This window comes from Branchiostoma floridae, chromosome 8 (genome assembly GCF_000003815.2).
Source record: "Branchiostoma floridae strain S238N-H82 chromosome 8, Bfl_VNyyK, whole genome shotgun sequence".
NCBI lineage: Eukaryota > Metazoa > Chordata > Leptocardii > Amphioxiformes > Branchiostomatidae > Branchiostoma > Branchiostoma floridae.
This window is the reverse complement of record NC_049986.1, coordinates 2,381,012-2,399,175: the sequence shown is the minus strand read 5'-3', so window position 1 is coordinate 2,399,175 and position 18,164 is coordinate 2,381,012. Positions and strand designations below refer to the sequence as shown.

Below are 18,164 nucleotides of genomic sequence, written 5' to 3'. Positions count from 1 at the left end.
TTCGTTCACTGCTGTACTGTTTTTTTTTAATAATTAAGATATTGCATAATATGTAAAAGCATGACTTAAGAAGATAACAAAATACACAAAATGTAAGAAAATTTGTTCTTCATCTCTGAAATTCATTGAGTCATCTACAAACCCCGCAGTGCCTCACCGGTGCCCCAAGTGCGGTGATTTACCATCTTTACAGACATTTACTTGGACACTGGTCAACTAGAGCAAAGTAACCGAGTTAATTCTTTGGAAAGAAAAATGTATTCTAGCACAACATTTCAAAAGAATACGGACTTGACTTGGCCATTGGGTACTAACATGAACAAGAATTACAGGCACAACTAAAGTTTTAGAAACAATATTTTAATGGCAAAGCAATAAACTTCATCTGTGATGAAATCTACAGTTCCTACAGTTCATGTACATGTATTTACAAAGCCAGCAGCATGTTTCTGTTGCACAGATGTATAATACTGTTGTAAACATACAGTATCAATTTAATAAATAGCGTAGCTAACTCTGGCTAACAATAGTTCATATGGTGAAAGCATTTCTTTGAAATTACACTGCAAAGCAGTTATAAAGGATATCTAATTTCCCATGAATGTACTGTGTATCTAACCGGTTACTGATACAGTAGAAGCCGTTGAATTGCACTTCCCATTTGCCAGTTCATTTTGTGCAATTATACAGACAGTGCAACAAAGCAAATGATTCTGCTGGACCGCATCACTACGGGACTTTGGGTTTCTGTGTGATTAACAGAAGTGTGCAGTAATCTGTTGTGCAATTAACTGGCTTCTACTGTATATCAGAAATGAGAAATAGTCCTCGGTACATGTTTTCATGTAGGTTTGCACCACCAACGTTAGATTCACATAATACGGCACTCCGTCTCTTGTTAATTACAAGGTACAGTATCAAGAATAATGTGACGTATGTATAGTGGCACTTAAGCACAAAAACAACAGCACTGACCCTAGATACCATTAATACTTGTATAAATAAACTTTTGAAACAGATTCATGAGATAACAGTTTTCTAAAGCAACTGAATGGATTTTGTGAATGGTCAGATGTTTAAGGTAGCATCTACTACCTTTCCATAGTGAACCTGTATAGTTAGAAGCAGCTCATTTTTGACCTGTTATAATATAAGGTCTCATGGATATCATCAAGACAGCTATACTGTATCCGTTTTGCAATTACATAATTTCACAGAAGTCTTATTATGCAAGTCATTCTCCTACGCAGAGACATCCAACGGCGCCAGCATTGAACTACATCTTGTCTGTACTCTGCTATCTCAATCGACACCATCAGTTCCTGACCGCCCTGCTTATGAATATTAATGAGTTAATCCTTACATATGCGAAATACTTGAAAACTGAAAGGCCTATGCTCTGATTGGCTGACAGCTGATTTGTGGCGACGCCCACAGGAACAGTGATGGTTGAGACAGCAGAGTACAGACAAGAGGCGGTTTGCTGGCGCCGTTGGATGTCTCTGTGTAGGAGATTTATGTAATTATATTGCTTATCAATTTTGATATGTAGAATTTCTACCAGGCTATGTGATGTTGTTTAGGTTCCCAATTTGATTTTGGGTTAGAAGCTGAAAGGTGTCCACAGACAAGAAGGAATCACTAGGTTCAGAATTCCCTGTTGCTGCAACCCCCACCAAGCCTTGTGTTTTATCACCTAGCAACCATTGCTGTGGCAACTGGTGGTTGCCAAGTGATGAAATCTGCTCCACTGTCACGGCCTGTGCTTGGCTAGCAGCATCAGACACCATTTCTGAGGGTTGCTCCGATTGGTCAGCTTGCTGTGAGAGATTCAGTTGGTTTGTTGCTTGTGATTGGCTGGTGGATGGCACCAAAGAGACTTGTGATTGGTTTATATTTGCAGTCCGTGATTGGTTGAGAGATGAAACATCCAGGGTGGTTTGCTGGTTTGATTGGCTCATCAGGTCAGCTGACTGTTCTCCATCAGTCAAAGTTTCATCTACAGAAGAAGTCTGGAAAAAGAAATAACATTTAAGTACATAAACCAATACCAGTTTAGACAAGTAAGGCTATGTTGATTTGATTATATGGATGGCATCTCTGTGACCCCGAAAATTGATGCGAATGTGCGAATGAGAAAAAAAAAGTCCCCCCCCCCCTTCCCCCCAAAAGTTGCCTTTATTATGAAACCTAAGTGGTCAGGAAGGTTATACATATGACTGAACATACAGAATATAGTATACCGAACAATAGATTCTTCATTTTTGGTCTTTCACATTTTTTTTTACCTTGTACTGTTCCATAACATCAGCATAGTTTTCCGATATTTGTTTTGCAATCCACTGCTATTACTCTGAAGTTGCTTTGTACAACTTGTAGTAATGTTGAAAACTTTTTTTTACATTATTTTTGGAAATGGCCAACAATTGATGCCTGCACAGATGTCATCCATATAATCAAATCAACATGGCATAATGAAATCAAAATGGTGACCAACCGCTCACCAATAGGGGTGTGTACAGGAAACCGGTACAGAACTTTCAAGTCCGGTTCAGGTCCAGAGGATCAGGTCTGGCTCCGAACCTGAACCTGATTGTCTTGTCAACCGGGGTAATACTTAAAACTACTTTCAAATTGGTAAAAACAAATCTGTTTTGCGGAGTATTTGACTCCGAGGGGCATTTTAAAATCCTACAAGGCTAACTGTCTTTGTACAATTTACAGTAAAATGATTTGTTAGAAATGACTGTAAACTCTACTCTACTTCCCTCTTGTCATTTCTTTGACCGGAAAGCCCCAAACGTGTCAATGCCTGTTCATATGATCTGTTCATTTTCTATTAAGTCCAACATCCGTTTTTTTGGACCGGTCCAAAGGGAAAACTGTTTTTTTTATAGGTCCATCGTACCGGTACCCATCCCTACTCACCAACATTGTAAAACTAACCTCAAATGGTGAGTCAGTGCTCTGTGTGGGGAGGGCGACAGATCCGATGGTGAGGCCAGTCGCGGTGGCAGCCGTCTGCGGAGTGAGCGCCTGCTGGATGATGAGCGCCACCTGCTGCGGAGTCAGCTGCTGCAGGATGTTCTGGGACTGCAGGGTTTGGGTCTGCAGGGGGGTGGGCAGGGTCTGGATGATCAGCTGGGTGGGGGCCTGTGAGGGGAAAAGTGGAGTAAGCATCTTATAACTGTTACAGTAGGACTTCTCACCTGTAATTTCAGCTCTATGGTTTCTGTACTGTAAATGCATTTAAGTTTTTGGGGATTCAATTTCGCATAAGTGGGAAAGGTAAGTGCTCGAGGTAGTTTTAAGTTCGCGGTAGTGCCATACACTGTAGTCACATACTGTAATGGAAAAATGTTCGCGGTGGTTTTAAGTTCGCGGTAAGACTGCTTTGCGAAAACATAAAACAAATTTTTTTCTGGAAAAATCCGAGAAGCAACAAATAAATTTGGTGTGGCCTTACAACTGTCACAGTAGGATTTCTCACCACTGTAGTAATTTCAGCTCTATGGTTTCAAGCATTGCTAAGAAACAAACTACATTCTTTGGATCGTGATTGGTCCTTTACCAATCCAAAGACAAATGGTTAGACATTTTAGATAGCATCCACCACCTTATGTCAGGATTGCTAGATATTGTGGATGCTATCTGGTTGCTTTAGTAACTCTTATATTGTGTATCTCATTACCTAGCCTGTGTACCATCTGGATAGTAGTTCGCTCCTATGTTTGCTTCTGCTATCCGTCTGGAGACCTGCACATTCAAACCTTTTGGTGGTAATGTCAGTTAAATAGCGAATTAAGAAATGGGTTCTAGAGCACTCGTTCGATGGCTTGTCCGGTGTTGGAACGCCTGTTCGAACGATCCCATTCTTTAGTTTGCTCTAGTACAGGGACCAATAAGCACCATTGTCCAAAATTTGGATGATTCCAGACATTAACGTACGTGGTCAAGAATCCTAGACGGAACAGCAGAGAAGTGGTTGTAAATAGTGTGTAATTAATGTCAGAGCAAGAAGTGACAGTTTTCGGATGGTACCCAGGCTACTCATTGTAGCAATGATAAAAGTAACACTATCTAAGGTAAATACCTGTGAGGTTCCGGCTGTTGTCTGATGAACGGTTGCGATGTTGACGTTGGGAGCCTGGGTGAAGTTGTAGCTGGTCAGCTGTGCCGTGTTCAGGAGGTTACCGGACGCAGCGTTCGGCTGGGGCTGGGTGTTGACCAATGGTAACGAAGTTCCCGTCAGCTGGGGCTGCTGCAGCTGGATTGCCTGGTTCTGTAACTGTATATTATGAAGCATTTCAGTTGTTTTCTCTCTTCTCTAAGAATGTAATAAATACTTTTGTTTGATTATTAGGCCACACCAAATTTATTTGTTGCTTCTTGACCAGCAGGCTACAGGTCTAAAAAAAGGTCTGGGGTGAAGGTATTTGACTTAAATAACACAAAAAACAACAACCTGAGGAGTTTAATGGCACCTTTTATACAATGAATGCCTTCCTTTGATTTGTTACTATCATTCAGAAAAAAAGCCATTGTTTTTAGACTGAAATTGCGTGTATGTGGCTCTACATGGTGATATTTACAGGTTTGTGATAGCAGAACCTGTATCATTTTTTTCTCAGGACTTAGTTTTTTTTTGAAAATGAAAAAAAATGGAGATTTAAATTTGAGAAGCAACAAATAAAATTGGTGTGGCCTTACCAAGCAAAATTAACAAACCTTCAACATCAAAATGTCTTGTTATACACTTAGTCGAATAGTCTTGATAAAAACACAATGGTTTGTTATAACAATTTGTGTCTGTTGAGGTGTTATATTTTGTTCATTGAAAAGGCTACCCTGGAAAACCAGACTTTTAGCCTGGGCTGGCAGAGTAAAGAAAATGCCACAATTGCAAGGTTGTAACAAGAATGCTAATGTGCATTGTAGATGGCTGGTGGCAATACTGTAGAATGATACCTTTGGCTTGTTTGTTGTGATGAGCACTTAGGGAGGAATAAGTGCCCCCGTGTGACTTTCAACAGAGCTGCAGGATGCTATGAGTATGAGTATAGTACCTGTTGACCAAGGCTGTCTGTTGCAATCAGCACCTGCTCCGCAGCTGAGTTCTGTAGCACTGTCGACTGCTGCGGCACCTGGCTGCCAACATTAGCCACCTGCACCTGCAGCTGTAGCGGCTGCGACACCAGCTGTCCCGACGGGTGCAGGAACTGCGGCTGCAGCACCTGGCCCTGGGTCATGTGCAGCTGCTGCTGGGCCAGCTGTCTTTGCAGCTGTTGGATTTGCTGTTGTTGAATATTGATTTGTGCCTACAAAACAAAACAATAACTTGAATAAGAAAAAAATTATCAAGATTGTATTTCTTCAGAATTTTCAAATATACGTGTCTTACATAATACTAAACTTCATTTTATGACTACTGAGTATAACATACATGTATACTGAAAGTGATGCTTAATTATGTCCTACGCTTTTGCACTAATAAGTATCTTTGAAATCTTTGCAAGCTTTATCAAAATACCATATTGCAGACTTTGAGTTTAGTCTGAATTGTGTTGCCAGTTACATGTACTCCTCCAGGGGGAATTGCACTAAAAGTTAAGTACAGCAATTTAAAAAGAAACCATAGTTTAAAATCTTAATTGCAAAGTATTAGTTCCAGCACCATCTATCAGTTAATATGAGAACTGCAGCTGAACTTACATTAGGAGGGAGATGGCTGAAGTTGTTGGGGATCTGTGTGGCAGGGATTGTGATGGTGACTGTTTCTGACCCAGTTGTTGCCACTCCTGACAACTCTTCCTTCTTCTTCTTCTTGGGGTGCTCTTTCCACCTGGACCAGGTGAAACAAGACATTCCTTTACTTAACTCACCTGTACACTAAAAATCAATTTGTACAACATCTCTAACTAACCACTTTAGACTGTGAATCAACTTATCAATTTTGGACAGACGGTAAGCTTTTGTTTTCACACAGAGGACATTAGACCAATCATTAAAGATTCACTCAATAGCTGGCTCTTTTTGGAGTGTACGAACTACATGACACCCAGTAGAATACTAGTTTTCTGCTGGATGAGCTAGACCATCACACCCAGTAGAATGCTAGTTTTCTGTTGTATGAACTACAATAAGAGACCCAGTAGAATGCTAGTATTCTGTTGTATGAACTACAATGAGACCCAGTAGAATACTAGTTTTCTGTTGTATGAACTACAATATGAGACCCAGTAGAATGCTAGTTTTCTGTTGTATGAACTACAATATGAGACCCAGCAGAATGCTAGTTTTCTGTTGTATGAACTACAATATGAGACCCAGTAGAATGCTAGTTTTCTGTTGTATGAACTACAGTATGAGACCCAGTAGAATACTAGTTTTCTGTTGTATGAACTACAATAAGAGACCCAGTAGAATACTAGTATTCTGTTGTATGAACTACAATGAGACCCAGTAGAATACTAGTTTTCTGTTGTATGAACTACAATATGAGACCCAGTAGAATGCTAGTTTTCTGTTGTATGAACTACAATATGAGACCCAGCAGAATGCTAGTTTTCTGTTGTATGAACTACAATATGAGACCCAGTAGAATGCTAGTTTTCTGTTGTATGAACTACAATATGATACCCAGTAGAATGCTAGTTTTCTGTTGTATGAACTACAATATGAGACCCAGTAGAATGCTAGTTTTCTGTTGTATGAACTACAATATGAGACCCAGTAGAATGCTAGTTTTCTGTTGTATGAACTACAATATGAGACCCAGTAGAATGCTAGTTTTCTGTTGTATGAACTACAATATGAGACCCAGTAGAATGCTAGTTTTCTGTTGTATGAACTACAATATGAGACCCAGTAGAATGCTAGTTTTCTGTTGTATGAACTACAATATGAGACCCAGTAGAATGCTAGTTTTCCACACCATTTCTTCAGCCCGTGTTGTGGAGGCTCCCTATCCCCGCCTGTCCTCTTCATCTGGTCGTTGACCCTGCCGATGGTGCTGTGACTACACCCCGTCACCCAGTTGATGAACTTGTAACAGTTGGAGCGAGCTCCGCCCGATGGCGTCAACATTTCCGCCAGGACCCTCCTGGCCTCGATCTGACCCGACCGGGCGCGGTCTCGCCACTGTTGTAGTAGTCGGCCATGGGTGAGCGCCATCTGTGAGAAAAACACTCATCTTGTAAACATATGTGATTTGCAATTTCGAGATGTTTCCATCCTCCTATGCAGGGACATCCAATGGCAAAACCGCCTGTCTGGATGTACCCTGCTTTCTCAACAGTCACCATCAGTTCCTGTGGGCATTGCCACTGACCAACTGTCAGCCAATCAGAGAATAGGTCTTCCAGTTTTCAAAAGGGATCTTGCATATATAAGGTTAAGCTCATTAACATCTATAAGCAGGGCGGTCAGGAACTAAGGGTGTTAATTGAGAAAGCAGGGTACATCCAGACAGGCGGTTTCGCCGTTGGATGTCCCTGAGTAGGAGGATTGATGCTTCCGAACCAATTTTTCTTACTTTATTACATCACGTTATGCAGATAGAACATGTGACTCAGTGAACAGTGGGTCATAAGTTGCAGGAAGTCTATGGCGCCCACTGTCTCTGTTCTGGGATGGTGAAGATTGTCTGCATAACGTGATATCAGGGCAGCAGTGGATTGTTCATTCCTAGTTCCATGACATACATACGATGTTCAGTCGAAAATTTGGTTGAGTCCATGTTTTGTGTTCATGGCTCGAAATTCATTTTTGGGATTAGGTGCACTGGTGCACCCAGCTTAAAAAATTGGGTGCACCAAAAAAAATTGGGGTGCACTACTTAAATCTATGTAATAACCTAATAATAATACTTAATTACAATCTATCAAATTCTTCAAATACTATGACAGACATCTTTATCATCTTTCTAACACTTAGATGTCAAGAATATGATGTATACTTGTATCTTTACATACATAAACGTAAGAAAATATTTTCACGGGGTGCACCCACAGAAAATAATTGGGTGCACAGCTCCAATTTTGGGTGCACCTGGGTGCACATGCACCCAATATTTCGAGCCCTGGTGTTGGATATTACAGTTTAACTAGTTCAAAAATAACTTCTACCAACACAGATGAACTTTAAAGGTAAGTTGAACATGACCTTACCAGGACACAGTTGTCCACACAGCAGCGACTCCTGGGTAAGTCCTCTATAGACCTGAGCTGTCCCAGGGCCTCCTTCCCCTTCTGTCTCTCTTTACGTACTCCTTTCTGTAAGAAACACGGCAAATAAAAGAGAAACTCTAATTTCACTATATGAAGACTGCAGTAAGAAATACTACCTTGAACTTTTAAAAACTGCAATGAGGGTTGGGAGCTGCCCAAGTCCTACCTACCCCTACTCCGCAAGGAGACAAATAATGACAAACAGGAAAGAAAATGAAGCCCTAATATTACTGATAGCTTACCAGTACCAGGACTGGGACAAAGCATTTTGTACTTGTTTATCATAACTCTGGAACTGACTAATGCAATGTGCCAGGAAGCCAAACATTCATCACATCGGACTAAAACAATACTCTGTCAACGGAGGTCACCCTCCATTCACAGAGTAACAAGTTCAAATGGAGAATGGAAGCTGTACCTGTGGATCTGTTTTTAGCTTCTTGTGCAGGAAGTTGTTGGAGTAACAGAGAACCTTCTGAGTGGCCCTCTCACACAGCTTTATCTGCTCCCTCAGAATCTTACGGTTCTTCAACACAAAGTCCTCAAAGGCCTGGGACTTCCTCTGTCCGTTACCCAGTCCGATGTTCCTTGCTCTGTACAGAAGTTTACAACATAAACTGTCATTTTAGTACTTTAAAATTTCATAAAGATTTTCACTAACGTCAAAATACATGACACACAGGTACAATGAGATATTTCATTAAAAATGAAAATGTATATAGAACAAACTATTTCAATGATGGGACATCCTCACTCAGAAAACTTTGAAAATCATAACTCTCTGAAACACCATTTCCAGCATTTTGAGGTGCAAATTTGGGGGAATAAAGCTGAAGTTTACTGTCAGACGGGCCACATGTGACCTGTAGCATTCCTGGTTGAACAGAATTTCATGCTTGTAAGACAAGGTGTAAGGGCGTCTTCAGGGCGTTTTGCTTAAAGTAGGGCGACCCCTTCCCACCAACTAAAACAACAGGAGCTACTTATTTCATTTGCATTAACTTTGTCTTAGCCTTGCCTCCCTTTGAAATCCAAATTGTCTTCCGTCTGGAATTTGTCTTTCAACGTTTCCTATTGGACATCCATAGAGTATGAAAGACCTGTTTCTTCCAGAGTACTTCAGTGTCACTGACAAAAACTGGTGGATTCCAGTTGAAACGTCTGACCGTTTCCAAAATCATATCCAGTTGCTTGAGTAACTGCTTTTTGGCACGTCCAATTTCAGCCATTTTTAGAGCAGGGCGTACAAAAGACGCCCTGACCTGACTAAAAGCCTGATGGACAGTACCTCTTAGACCTGGGCTGTCCGCTGGGGTTGGTGGGGTCACCGACGACCTCGTAACACTTCAGCTGACTCAGCTGTTTGGCTTCCTTTAACATCCGCAGCAGCTGATTGGCTCTCCTCCGGGACTCCTCCATGTTGCCCTCCCCTATGATGAAGTTCTGCATGCAGCCGCAGGCCTTCAGTTTGAAGTGTGGGCAGAACAATCTCTCAGCTGCAGAGGGAAAATCTATTTATTTATTCAGATTTACCACGTTTGTGGAAGGATGACATAACAAGTGACTATCACCTTTTCAACCCGGAGACCAGTCTGTAGGTTTGATTCACTCACACCGGGAAAGACCCCTACTCTTTTCGATGAGTGCGGCAGGTTTTTTTAAACACAGGCCCTCCATTTAACTAACGTTAACCTATCAAAGGGATGACCCTAACCTGAGTAAAGCCATGTATAATAAAAGTGCCTTTTCCAAGGGCATAAGATCGGTGACACGGCAGAACTGAAACTACAGACCTCTTGGTCCTGAGCAAAACACGCTGCCGCTGCACCACGCAATCTCACAAATTCAGTGGCACTTAACACCAGGAGCTTTGAAAACTGGCTGCATCAAAATCTCTTTAAAAATGAATCCTGTCCATCATGTTCTCCCGACCTTCTCCAGAATTGGGTGCACCAAAAAATTTAGGGGTGCACTGCATAAAATAAAAGTAGACTTTAGTAGAAAAACCTAATAACAAACCTTACTGATCTTCTTCTGGGCATCTAAAATTTTGATGAACCCAACTTCCAACTTCAAATTCTTTAACAAGTACTATGACAGACATTATATTTCTAACACTTGGATGTGGACTATATGGTACATAATAGTATGTTCAAATAGGTAAACACATGAGACTGTTACCTTCTGGATCACTGAGGCCCTCTGCCAGAGACAAGGCGAACTGCTGCGCCTCCTGCAGGTACTTGGCCTTCTCTACCTCGTTGGGTAGGGGGCGCTCTTTCCTGGGTCTCTTCGGGCGATTAAAGGCTAGGCCTGAATAGAAAAAATTCAAACTTACATCAATTTTACCTTAAATGTGTCACGTCTTTCAATACAGTACCTAAACTGGGACCATCAGCACTAGAGAAAGGGGAAATAATGTAATATCATCAAAAGGCAGGCTTTTAGCCAGGCATGCGTCAACGCGTCATCTGGACGCACTTTTCTTAAAATAACAAGAAATCTGATGCCCCTGGATGCCCTATACTGGGGAGAAAATCCTCTGACAAGCATGAAATTCTGATTGACCAGGGATGCAACCAGGTCATCTGTGGTCACAGTCTTCTACTGTGACATCTGTTACAGTATTTTTGCCTCTTGGGATACCTTAGAATGCACTACTTTAACTTAGTTTGGACTCCCTATTATAAAATCCTAGCTAAAAGCCTGTCAAAAGGGTAACTACTTTTCAAACTTCTTATATTTCCAACATACAGAAATTCAAGACATCTAGGGCATATCACACAAAAATACCTTGTAAACATCATTTTAAGTGACTTTGTAGTAATTCAGGTTAAATAATGGCTTTTGTAAAGGATATACATGAGTCAGGGGTAGGAGGAACCCCTTACATCCTTGGTTGGAAGTCCTCCTAGGACTAGGAGACAGAAACTCCATACAACAAACCTGCATCTGCTGGGGCCGTCTTACAATTCACATGCAATTCTTGTCCTTGACTTAGTGCTCCAGTAGATGAGAGGGCGGAGAAGGAAGTGCACACCCCTCCTTCACCTTAAAAAGTCACGTGCAGGCCAGGCAGACTGGTCATCTAACTCACCCTGTTTGCCTTCCACTGTCTTCCCAGACAATTCAGGGCTCGAGATACTTATTTTCTGCATACCTGCACTGGTGCAGGTAACATTGAAAATTACATGCACCAGACAAATTTTACCTGCACCGCTCTGAATTTAGGAAGTATGGATGATACTACAATTGTTCAGGAACCATTGCTATTTTTTCCTTTATACTGTATATTACTAGGTGGTAACAGTCAATGTAGCTAATCCATATACATCTATATTATAGGACATTTATGTATAAAACCTAGTACATGGACAAGTGAAGGTTAGGTGCAGGTAGACACCAGAAATACCTGCACATCTCCAATTCACCTGCACTAACCTGCATATGCAGGTGGTATTTTGAGCTCTGCAGATGGATGCCAAACAAATAAACAAACATGTATGGAATGGCTCTCACCACAGGCGTTACACAGTGTCAGCATCCTTCCTGTAGACGGGTCGATCTTGTGGCGTGGACTGGGGTTGGCGTTGGTCAGCTTGGGTTTGTTCCCTCTCCGTGTGGGGTTGGTAACGTACGGAGACTTGCACAAGTCGCAACAAAACGATTCTGAAAAGACGAGTTCACATTTTGTTGGTTATCATAGATAATAGCTCAGATATTTTGTCATAAGGCCATACCAATCTAAATTCTTGGTTCTCGGATTTTAAGTGAAAATATAGCAAGAAGCCATGATATAGCTAGAGGGTAGGGAGGAAAACTTGTATATTACTGTATTCACCCCATAAAACTGAGTGCACCAAGGCTCAAACCTGGTCCTCAGGCTTCATTATCATGTTTTTCCAGTTAATTTTTTTTAAATCTGAAAACCAGCAAATTAAATTAGTGTGGCCTAATACATATAAGGTATCTTTTGTGTTTAATTTTTGCTCAACTGTACACGTATTTCAAGCCCAACAAAGCAGAACGATGTAACACAAATGCACCCTAAGTAAAAACAATTCAGCAGGGTTGAACAAGTTTTCTAAAATACACTTGTCCTATCGGGCAAGCACATAAAAAATGTACTTGCCCGAACCAATTTTTCACTTGCCCAAAATTCAAATGTCACTGTTACTAGTATATGCATTTTCACTTCCAGCAATGGAATTCTCTGTAGACAATTGCTTGATGTCATGACTGTAAAAAGGTAACAAGTATATCAAAATTGCACTAAAATCAATGGAAAAATCTTACTTGCCCGATCTGACAAGTGGGGTAGGACATGCACTTGCCCGAACAGCACTTTCACTTGCCCTGGACAATAGGGCTAGTGGACTTGTTTATCCCTGTTCAGTCTATTTGGAAAAGATACACTGTGCTGGTATTGAATAAAAAGGGTACATTTTTACAGTATATTGCCAGAAAATAGTGGTTAAACACCCCAACAAAATTCTTACCTTCCAAGTAATCCTACATACCTGTCTCAGTATCAAAACTTCCCCTCCTTCCAGCCGATTTGCCAGGGTTTGGGTTTTTCCGTGGTCTCTTCCGTTTCTTGGACATGAGAAGGTCGTTATCCGGGGACAGCGGTCTCGGTTTCCGCTTTCTCGCGCTCTTCCGAATTACGTGGTCATCGACATAGTCTGCCTGCGCCATGGATAAGAACAGGTCTCCCTTGGAAGTGGAGAAAAACAGGGATCAACTTACATGTTTTTCAACACAAAATTCCTGTCATCATCAATTATAGCAGGGCTCAAAACGATTTTGGGTGCACCACTTAAATTTAAGCAAGAACCTAATAATAAACTTAGTTACAAGAAATCAAATTCTTAAAAAAGTACCATGACAGACATTTTTAATATCTTTCTAACTTAGATGTCAAGAATATGATGTATACTAGTGTACAGTCAAACCTGCCCGAGCGACCACCTCTTCTCAGCGACCACCTGGCCATTTCGACCGCTTTTTCTCGGTCCCGATTTTTTTTTCCCATTGACGTAAGCATTAAGCAACTTTTTCTCAACGACCACCTGGCCAACGCGACCGCGACCGGCCCAAATTGGGACCCATAACGACCGCATCATTTTCAAAATTGAGGTTTTCATCGATTTTTAATGATAACTAGCGCGATTTTGTGCCGAAATCGGCCAGTTTGCGTCGGATTTTGACTGCCATTACGATATGTTTAGAATAAGGATGGCGCCATCAATGGGTTGGTCAATGGGGGCAGTCTATACTGTAATAGGAAATTTCGTTGTAAAAAAATTCGAACTTAGTTGTAACAGAAGTTGTTTGCTTTTTAAATCTATACCATTATAAAGTGAACGAATGCTGAAACGTATATAGCCTCATACGTTTTTAGGAAAGATCTGTGTAGCTCATACCTTTTTAAGAAAGATCTGTGTGTGTGCTTTTGTCCAACTGTACTGTACATTCACACGTGGGTAAGAACGCTATCGGGACGTACCGGGCATCGAATTCGAAAGGTGCATCGTAGTTATTTCAGATAAACAGAGTTAAATTTACAATTTACAATGTGCGTGTTGTATTTGACATTAAAGACATCGCTTCTTTGCGTGCGTGCAGTGTGCTTGCTATTTGCAACGGAAACCATTTATACTTTGCATCGGGCATGTTTTGAGTCGATACTCTTCTCAGCGACCACCTGTCCAAATCGACCGTTTTTATTCGGTCCCCCGGGTGGTCGTCTTGGGCAGGTTTGACTGTACTTTGATATCTTTACATACATAAACCTAAGAAAATATTTAGGTGCACCCTGTGCACCCACAGAAAAGAATTGGGTGCACAGCTTCAATTTTGGGTGCACCTGGGTGCACATGCACCCAGTATTTCGAGCCCTGTATAGGATTAAGTATCAGGTCCCAATCAATTAAGTATGTGAAAACTTGTGAATGGGCAATACTCAGAACAATGGTCCATTCCGCTATAAAGAAATCTGTTTGGCAGAGTATTTGAGTTCTACTAGCATTTTAAAACCCTACAAGGCTGTCACTATACGATTGACCGTAAGACTTGGTAGAGATTACAATAAACCGTACTCTACTTCAGTTCTCTCTTGTTATTTTTTTCAACCTGTCATCCCTAAACATGGGAATTTCTGCCTAATATATAACCCCTTATTAACCTCCTATTTTCTAATAGGTCTAACATACGGTCCACCATCTGGTCCACCAAATTTTTACAGGTCCAGACCGTTTTTCTGGACCGTTCCAATAAGAAAAAACGGTTTTGTACTGGTACACAATATGCATATGCATGTACCTCCAACTCACAATATAAATAAATTAGGGGTGTAAAAAAAGTATTATAATGTCAAATTGAAGCTCCAGGACTTGTTTCTTATCAAACCATTTCTAACTGCACAGTTTCCAGACTTACTTGGTTTGCATGACCTGCTAGCCCTGTAACATTCTCATCATAAAGGTTTCCACTTCCATGGTCTACATCCTAGGGGAGCAAACATGAAGAGATTAGAGCGGGAACTTTCACTACCTCATTGGCACTTTAGGTTTCTCAGTCAGGCCTAGAGTACAAAGTAGACTTCATCATCAAGGCATAGCCAAAAGCTCAGCCTTCGCAGTCAAATGTATATTGAAAATGGCATCTAATTTCAGGGAAAGAAAAAATCAAGTGTTTGCCATGACTAAAAGTTTGCAGTTGGAAGAGGTGGAAGACAGGCAAAAGACAGTACAGACATTATTGCAGTGGTTTTAACTGAAGTTTAGGTAAAGAGGTCCTCTGATCGCAAGAAGAACAACAGGTCACAGCCAAAACCGACAACATAAAACCAGTACGTACATTACTTCTCTCAGTGTACAGTAGGTGTCAACCCTAAGGTGTTGCCAAAACTATTTTCCATGTCAGTAGTTGCAGCAAGGTCCACGTTAGGGATGGGTACCGGTACAGAACATTCAGGTACAGGTACGGACCTGAACCTGGACCTAATTCTCTGTGAAAACTTGTGAATGGGCTATACACAAAACATTATGGTCCATTTCACTACTAAGGATTTGGTTTGGTGGAATATCCGACATCCACTGGCATTTTAAATTCCTATCTTCATGTAAGCAACACTAGCTTCGACCAAGTTTGACTGTATAATAAAAAAATAGAAGCGAGCGAATCCGTGAACCAAGAAATTAAATTGGTGTGGCCATAACTTGGTAAAAATGACGATCAACTCTTCTTTACTCCGGTAGTTACTTTCTTGGACCCGTAAGCCCCAAAACACATGAGCGCCTGCAGTTCCATTTGTGATCTGCTGCCCCGGGTTCGATTCCGGGTGCCATGGCGGCATGTTGTTTCTTTCTGTTGAGTGTTCTACTCGCCCCTCTGGTTGTTTCAATTTTTAAAAGATCCGATCCACTGTTTTTTTAATTAAGGTCCGTTTTTCTGGACCGATCCAACAAGAAAAAACGATTTTGTACCGATGTACCGGTACCAACCCCTAGTCCACGTAACACATGACCTCTGACCTCTCCCGTGTGGTTCCCATCGCTGTTGGAGATTCCGTACTCTGAACCATCCTCGCTGCTGCCGAACACATGGGCTTCAGTCATCGCTTTCTTCAACGGGTCGTCTGCAACGACAAGAGCGTGAAATCCGTTTATCACGTGAAAGGATATCTACATTGAATATCAAAGTGTACGCCACTGTAAACCTACAAGAACTATTAACATGCAAATAATACCAGTAGTAAGACTTATACCGGTAGATTAAAAATACTGGAACTTAAAGAGATCTACACATGCAACAATAGTTATTTCTGAGCTGTGCACACTTCAGACATCTAGGTGTCCAATACATCATTTACAAAGCATCGATAACAATGCATTCAAAGACAACAAGGCCAAAAGTTTTCAGTATCTTTTTCGGTGTAGGCAGCTCGTCGTGGGACGAACACACTGTCACATTCATTGCCAAATTTATAGATCATAATTACACATGCTCACGGCACAAGACGAGCATGATTCAACAACAGTCTTGAATTTCTGTTGGTGACCTAATCTCCAAGCAGATCCTACGGTAGCATAAGACAGTATCAAAAGCTGCCAGAGGAGTGAAGCTGGCTTAGGACTCTGTGTGTTTTGCTACCGGGGATCTGCCTCCACTGAAACAGGGAGGAGCATTTCTATTCAACAATGGTGTTGCTGCCCCACCCTGTTGCCATGTGATAATTATTTTATGAGCGAATTACACTGGGCCAAGTCAGTGACCATCACATGTCCCAGTTGGAAGTTAACACCAAACAGGAAGGAAGGCAATTAGCACCTACACTGCAAGCACAGTTTGAATGGGAAACAATTGGATGTTAATAGCCTTTGTTCTAGCCGACTGGGGGCAGATCCCTGGTAGCAAAACACACTCCTAAGCCGGCTTCACTCCTCTGGCAGCTTTTGATACTGTCTTATGCTACCGTAGGGTCTGCTTGGAGATTATTGGTGACCTACAACTCATGTAAAAGTGTGAAGAACCGTTGCATAATAGCCCGGATCTACGACTGAATGGGCAAAATTGAACGTACGCAGCCGTTTTCCCGCCATTTTTATATTTACGCTAGCAGTAAAGTGTTACGTCATAGCAGTTGTGACGGACAGAAGTTAAATGAAAATTCTTGACAGTATACGTCCGTTTTCTCATGACATTTTGTATGCTCATGCAGGTTTATGTTTTATGCATTTACTGACAGAAAGGGAAGGAACATCAGAGGATGTATAAATGTACATAGCGGCAGTTAATTGTGCCGTGTTTCTTCCTACCGGTATTTTTTACCCCCTCCCAACCACGCGCCCGTTCGCCGTGTAATTCCGCGGCGTGTTACAATTACAATATTACGCTTTTTAATAGCAGGACAAGAGTGGCAGAAAAGTTACACAGAAGAAGTGGCAAGGGTAACCTATAACAGCAACATGTAACTGGAGAAAATGATGCGTTGACAATTTGTCAAATCAGTATGGCTAGAGAAATCGTCGTAAACGTACCGGTATTATGATAATAGATGTTGCTATCAAAACTTTCAAACCATCAAAGAAAAAAAAGTAACAATACTGTGACAATTAATTAAACTTCTAAAACTAGAGACTCTCTAAGTTTGGAAATAATGTTACAGTTTTTTATAACGGAAGGATTTTTCTTAAAAGGCAGACGGAAAGTTTATCCCCTTTTCTGAAAAATGTAAAACTAAAAGTGATTTCTTTCGCAACAACCTAGACTTTTTATAGCAACTGGTCTACCAGCGCCTCCTAGCAGATAACAAGTTCTTTGCAGCTGAAATCATAACAGAAGTGGTGGCAACAGATTCGGAAACCGCCATTTGAATCCAAATATTTTTTGCATTGACGGTTTGTCATCAAGTGCATTTAATGCTATATACAAGTCCAAAAAAAAAATGTAGTCTTTTATAGACATGTTAATGTGGATAGGCCACGGTGAAAGTTGAGTCTCCCGCCATCCACCCACACAGTGATCAGCGCAAGGGAGAATTCGCATCAGCGAAACTAAAAATGAAAGGAGAAAATACATTTCCATACCACGAGGCAGTACATATTTCTGAACGATCTAGAAAATCCCGACAAGACTGACGCCCTAAAATCATGCCTATCACTTCTTCATTCTTACCCTCATAAGCAGATGGGGTTCTTGTGTCTGTAAGACAAGAAGAAACTGCCAAGGAGGCGTCTTCACCCAGGCAAAAACCCTCCGCGGACGCCATTTTTAGGTTCTCTTTACCTCCCCAACATTGACACCTCATGAATATTTAATTACCTTCTCCTACATCATTGGCTATATATCACGTGATGCAGAAGGGAAGGACTGCTCCATTGTATGTACGTGACGGGGGAGGTCAGGACTATTCACAACTCATATTCAAAA

The 18,164-nt window shown here is 41.3% G+C and overlaps 1 protein-coding gene across 1 annotated transcript; it reads right to left on the bottom strand.

Annotated features, from left to right (window-relative positions):
* Positions 1 to 311: 311 nt before the first annotated feature.
* Positions 312 to 18,073, bottom strand: LOC118420437. The gene is made up of 15 exons (XM_035827230.1): positions 17,910 to 18,073; positions 15,767 to 15,870; positions 14,670 to 14,738; positions 12,749 to 12,944; positions 11,748 to 11,897; positions 10,410 to 10,541; positions 9,517 to 9,724; positions 8,647 to 8,821; positions 8,169 to 8,273; positions 6,935 to 7,173; positions 5,713 to 5,842; positions 5,067 to 5,318; positions 4,094 to 4,288; positions 2,947 to 3,153; positions 312 to 2,012 (listed from the first exon to the last, which is right to left on the bottom strand). Exons 1-15 carry the CDS (start codon positions 18,040 to 18,042, stop codon positions 1,566 to 1,568), a joined length of 2,742 nt encoding a protein of 913 aa, XP_035683123.1. The 5' UTR covers positions 18,043 to 18,073; the 3' UTR covers positions 312 to 1,565.
* Between the last annotated feature and the right edge of the window lie 91 nt (positions 18,074 to 18,164).

Excerpts from the sequence above, each read along its gene's own strand:
- LOC118420437 (XM_035827230.1), bottom strand. The coding sequence starts at position 18,042 with ATGAGGTGTCAATGTTGGGGAGGTAAAGAGAACCTAAAAATGGCGTCC. Across the intron at positions 10,542-11,747 it reads GACACTGTGTAACGCCTGTG|GCCTAGCCTTTAATCGCCCG; the intron begins GTGAGAGCCATT and ends TTTTCTATTCAG. Across the intron at positions 5,319-5,712 it reads TCAGCCATCTCCCTCCTAAT|GCACAAATCAATATTCAACA; the intron begins GTAAGTTCAGCT and ends TTTGTTTTGTAG.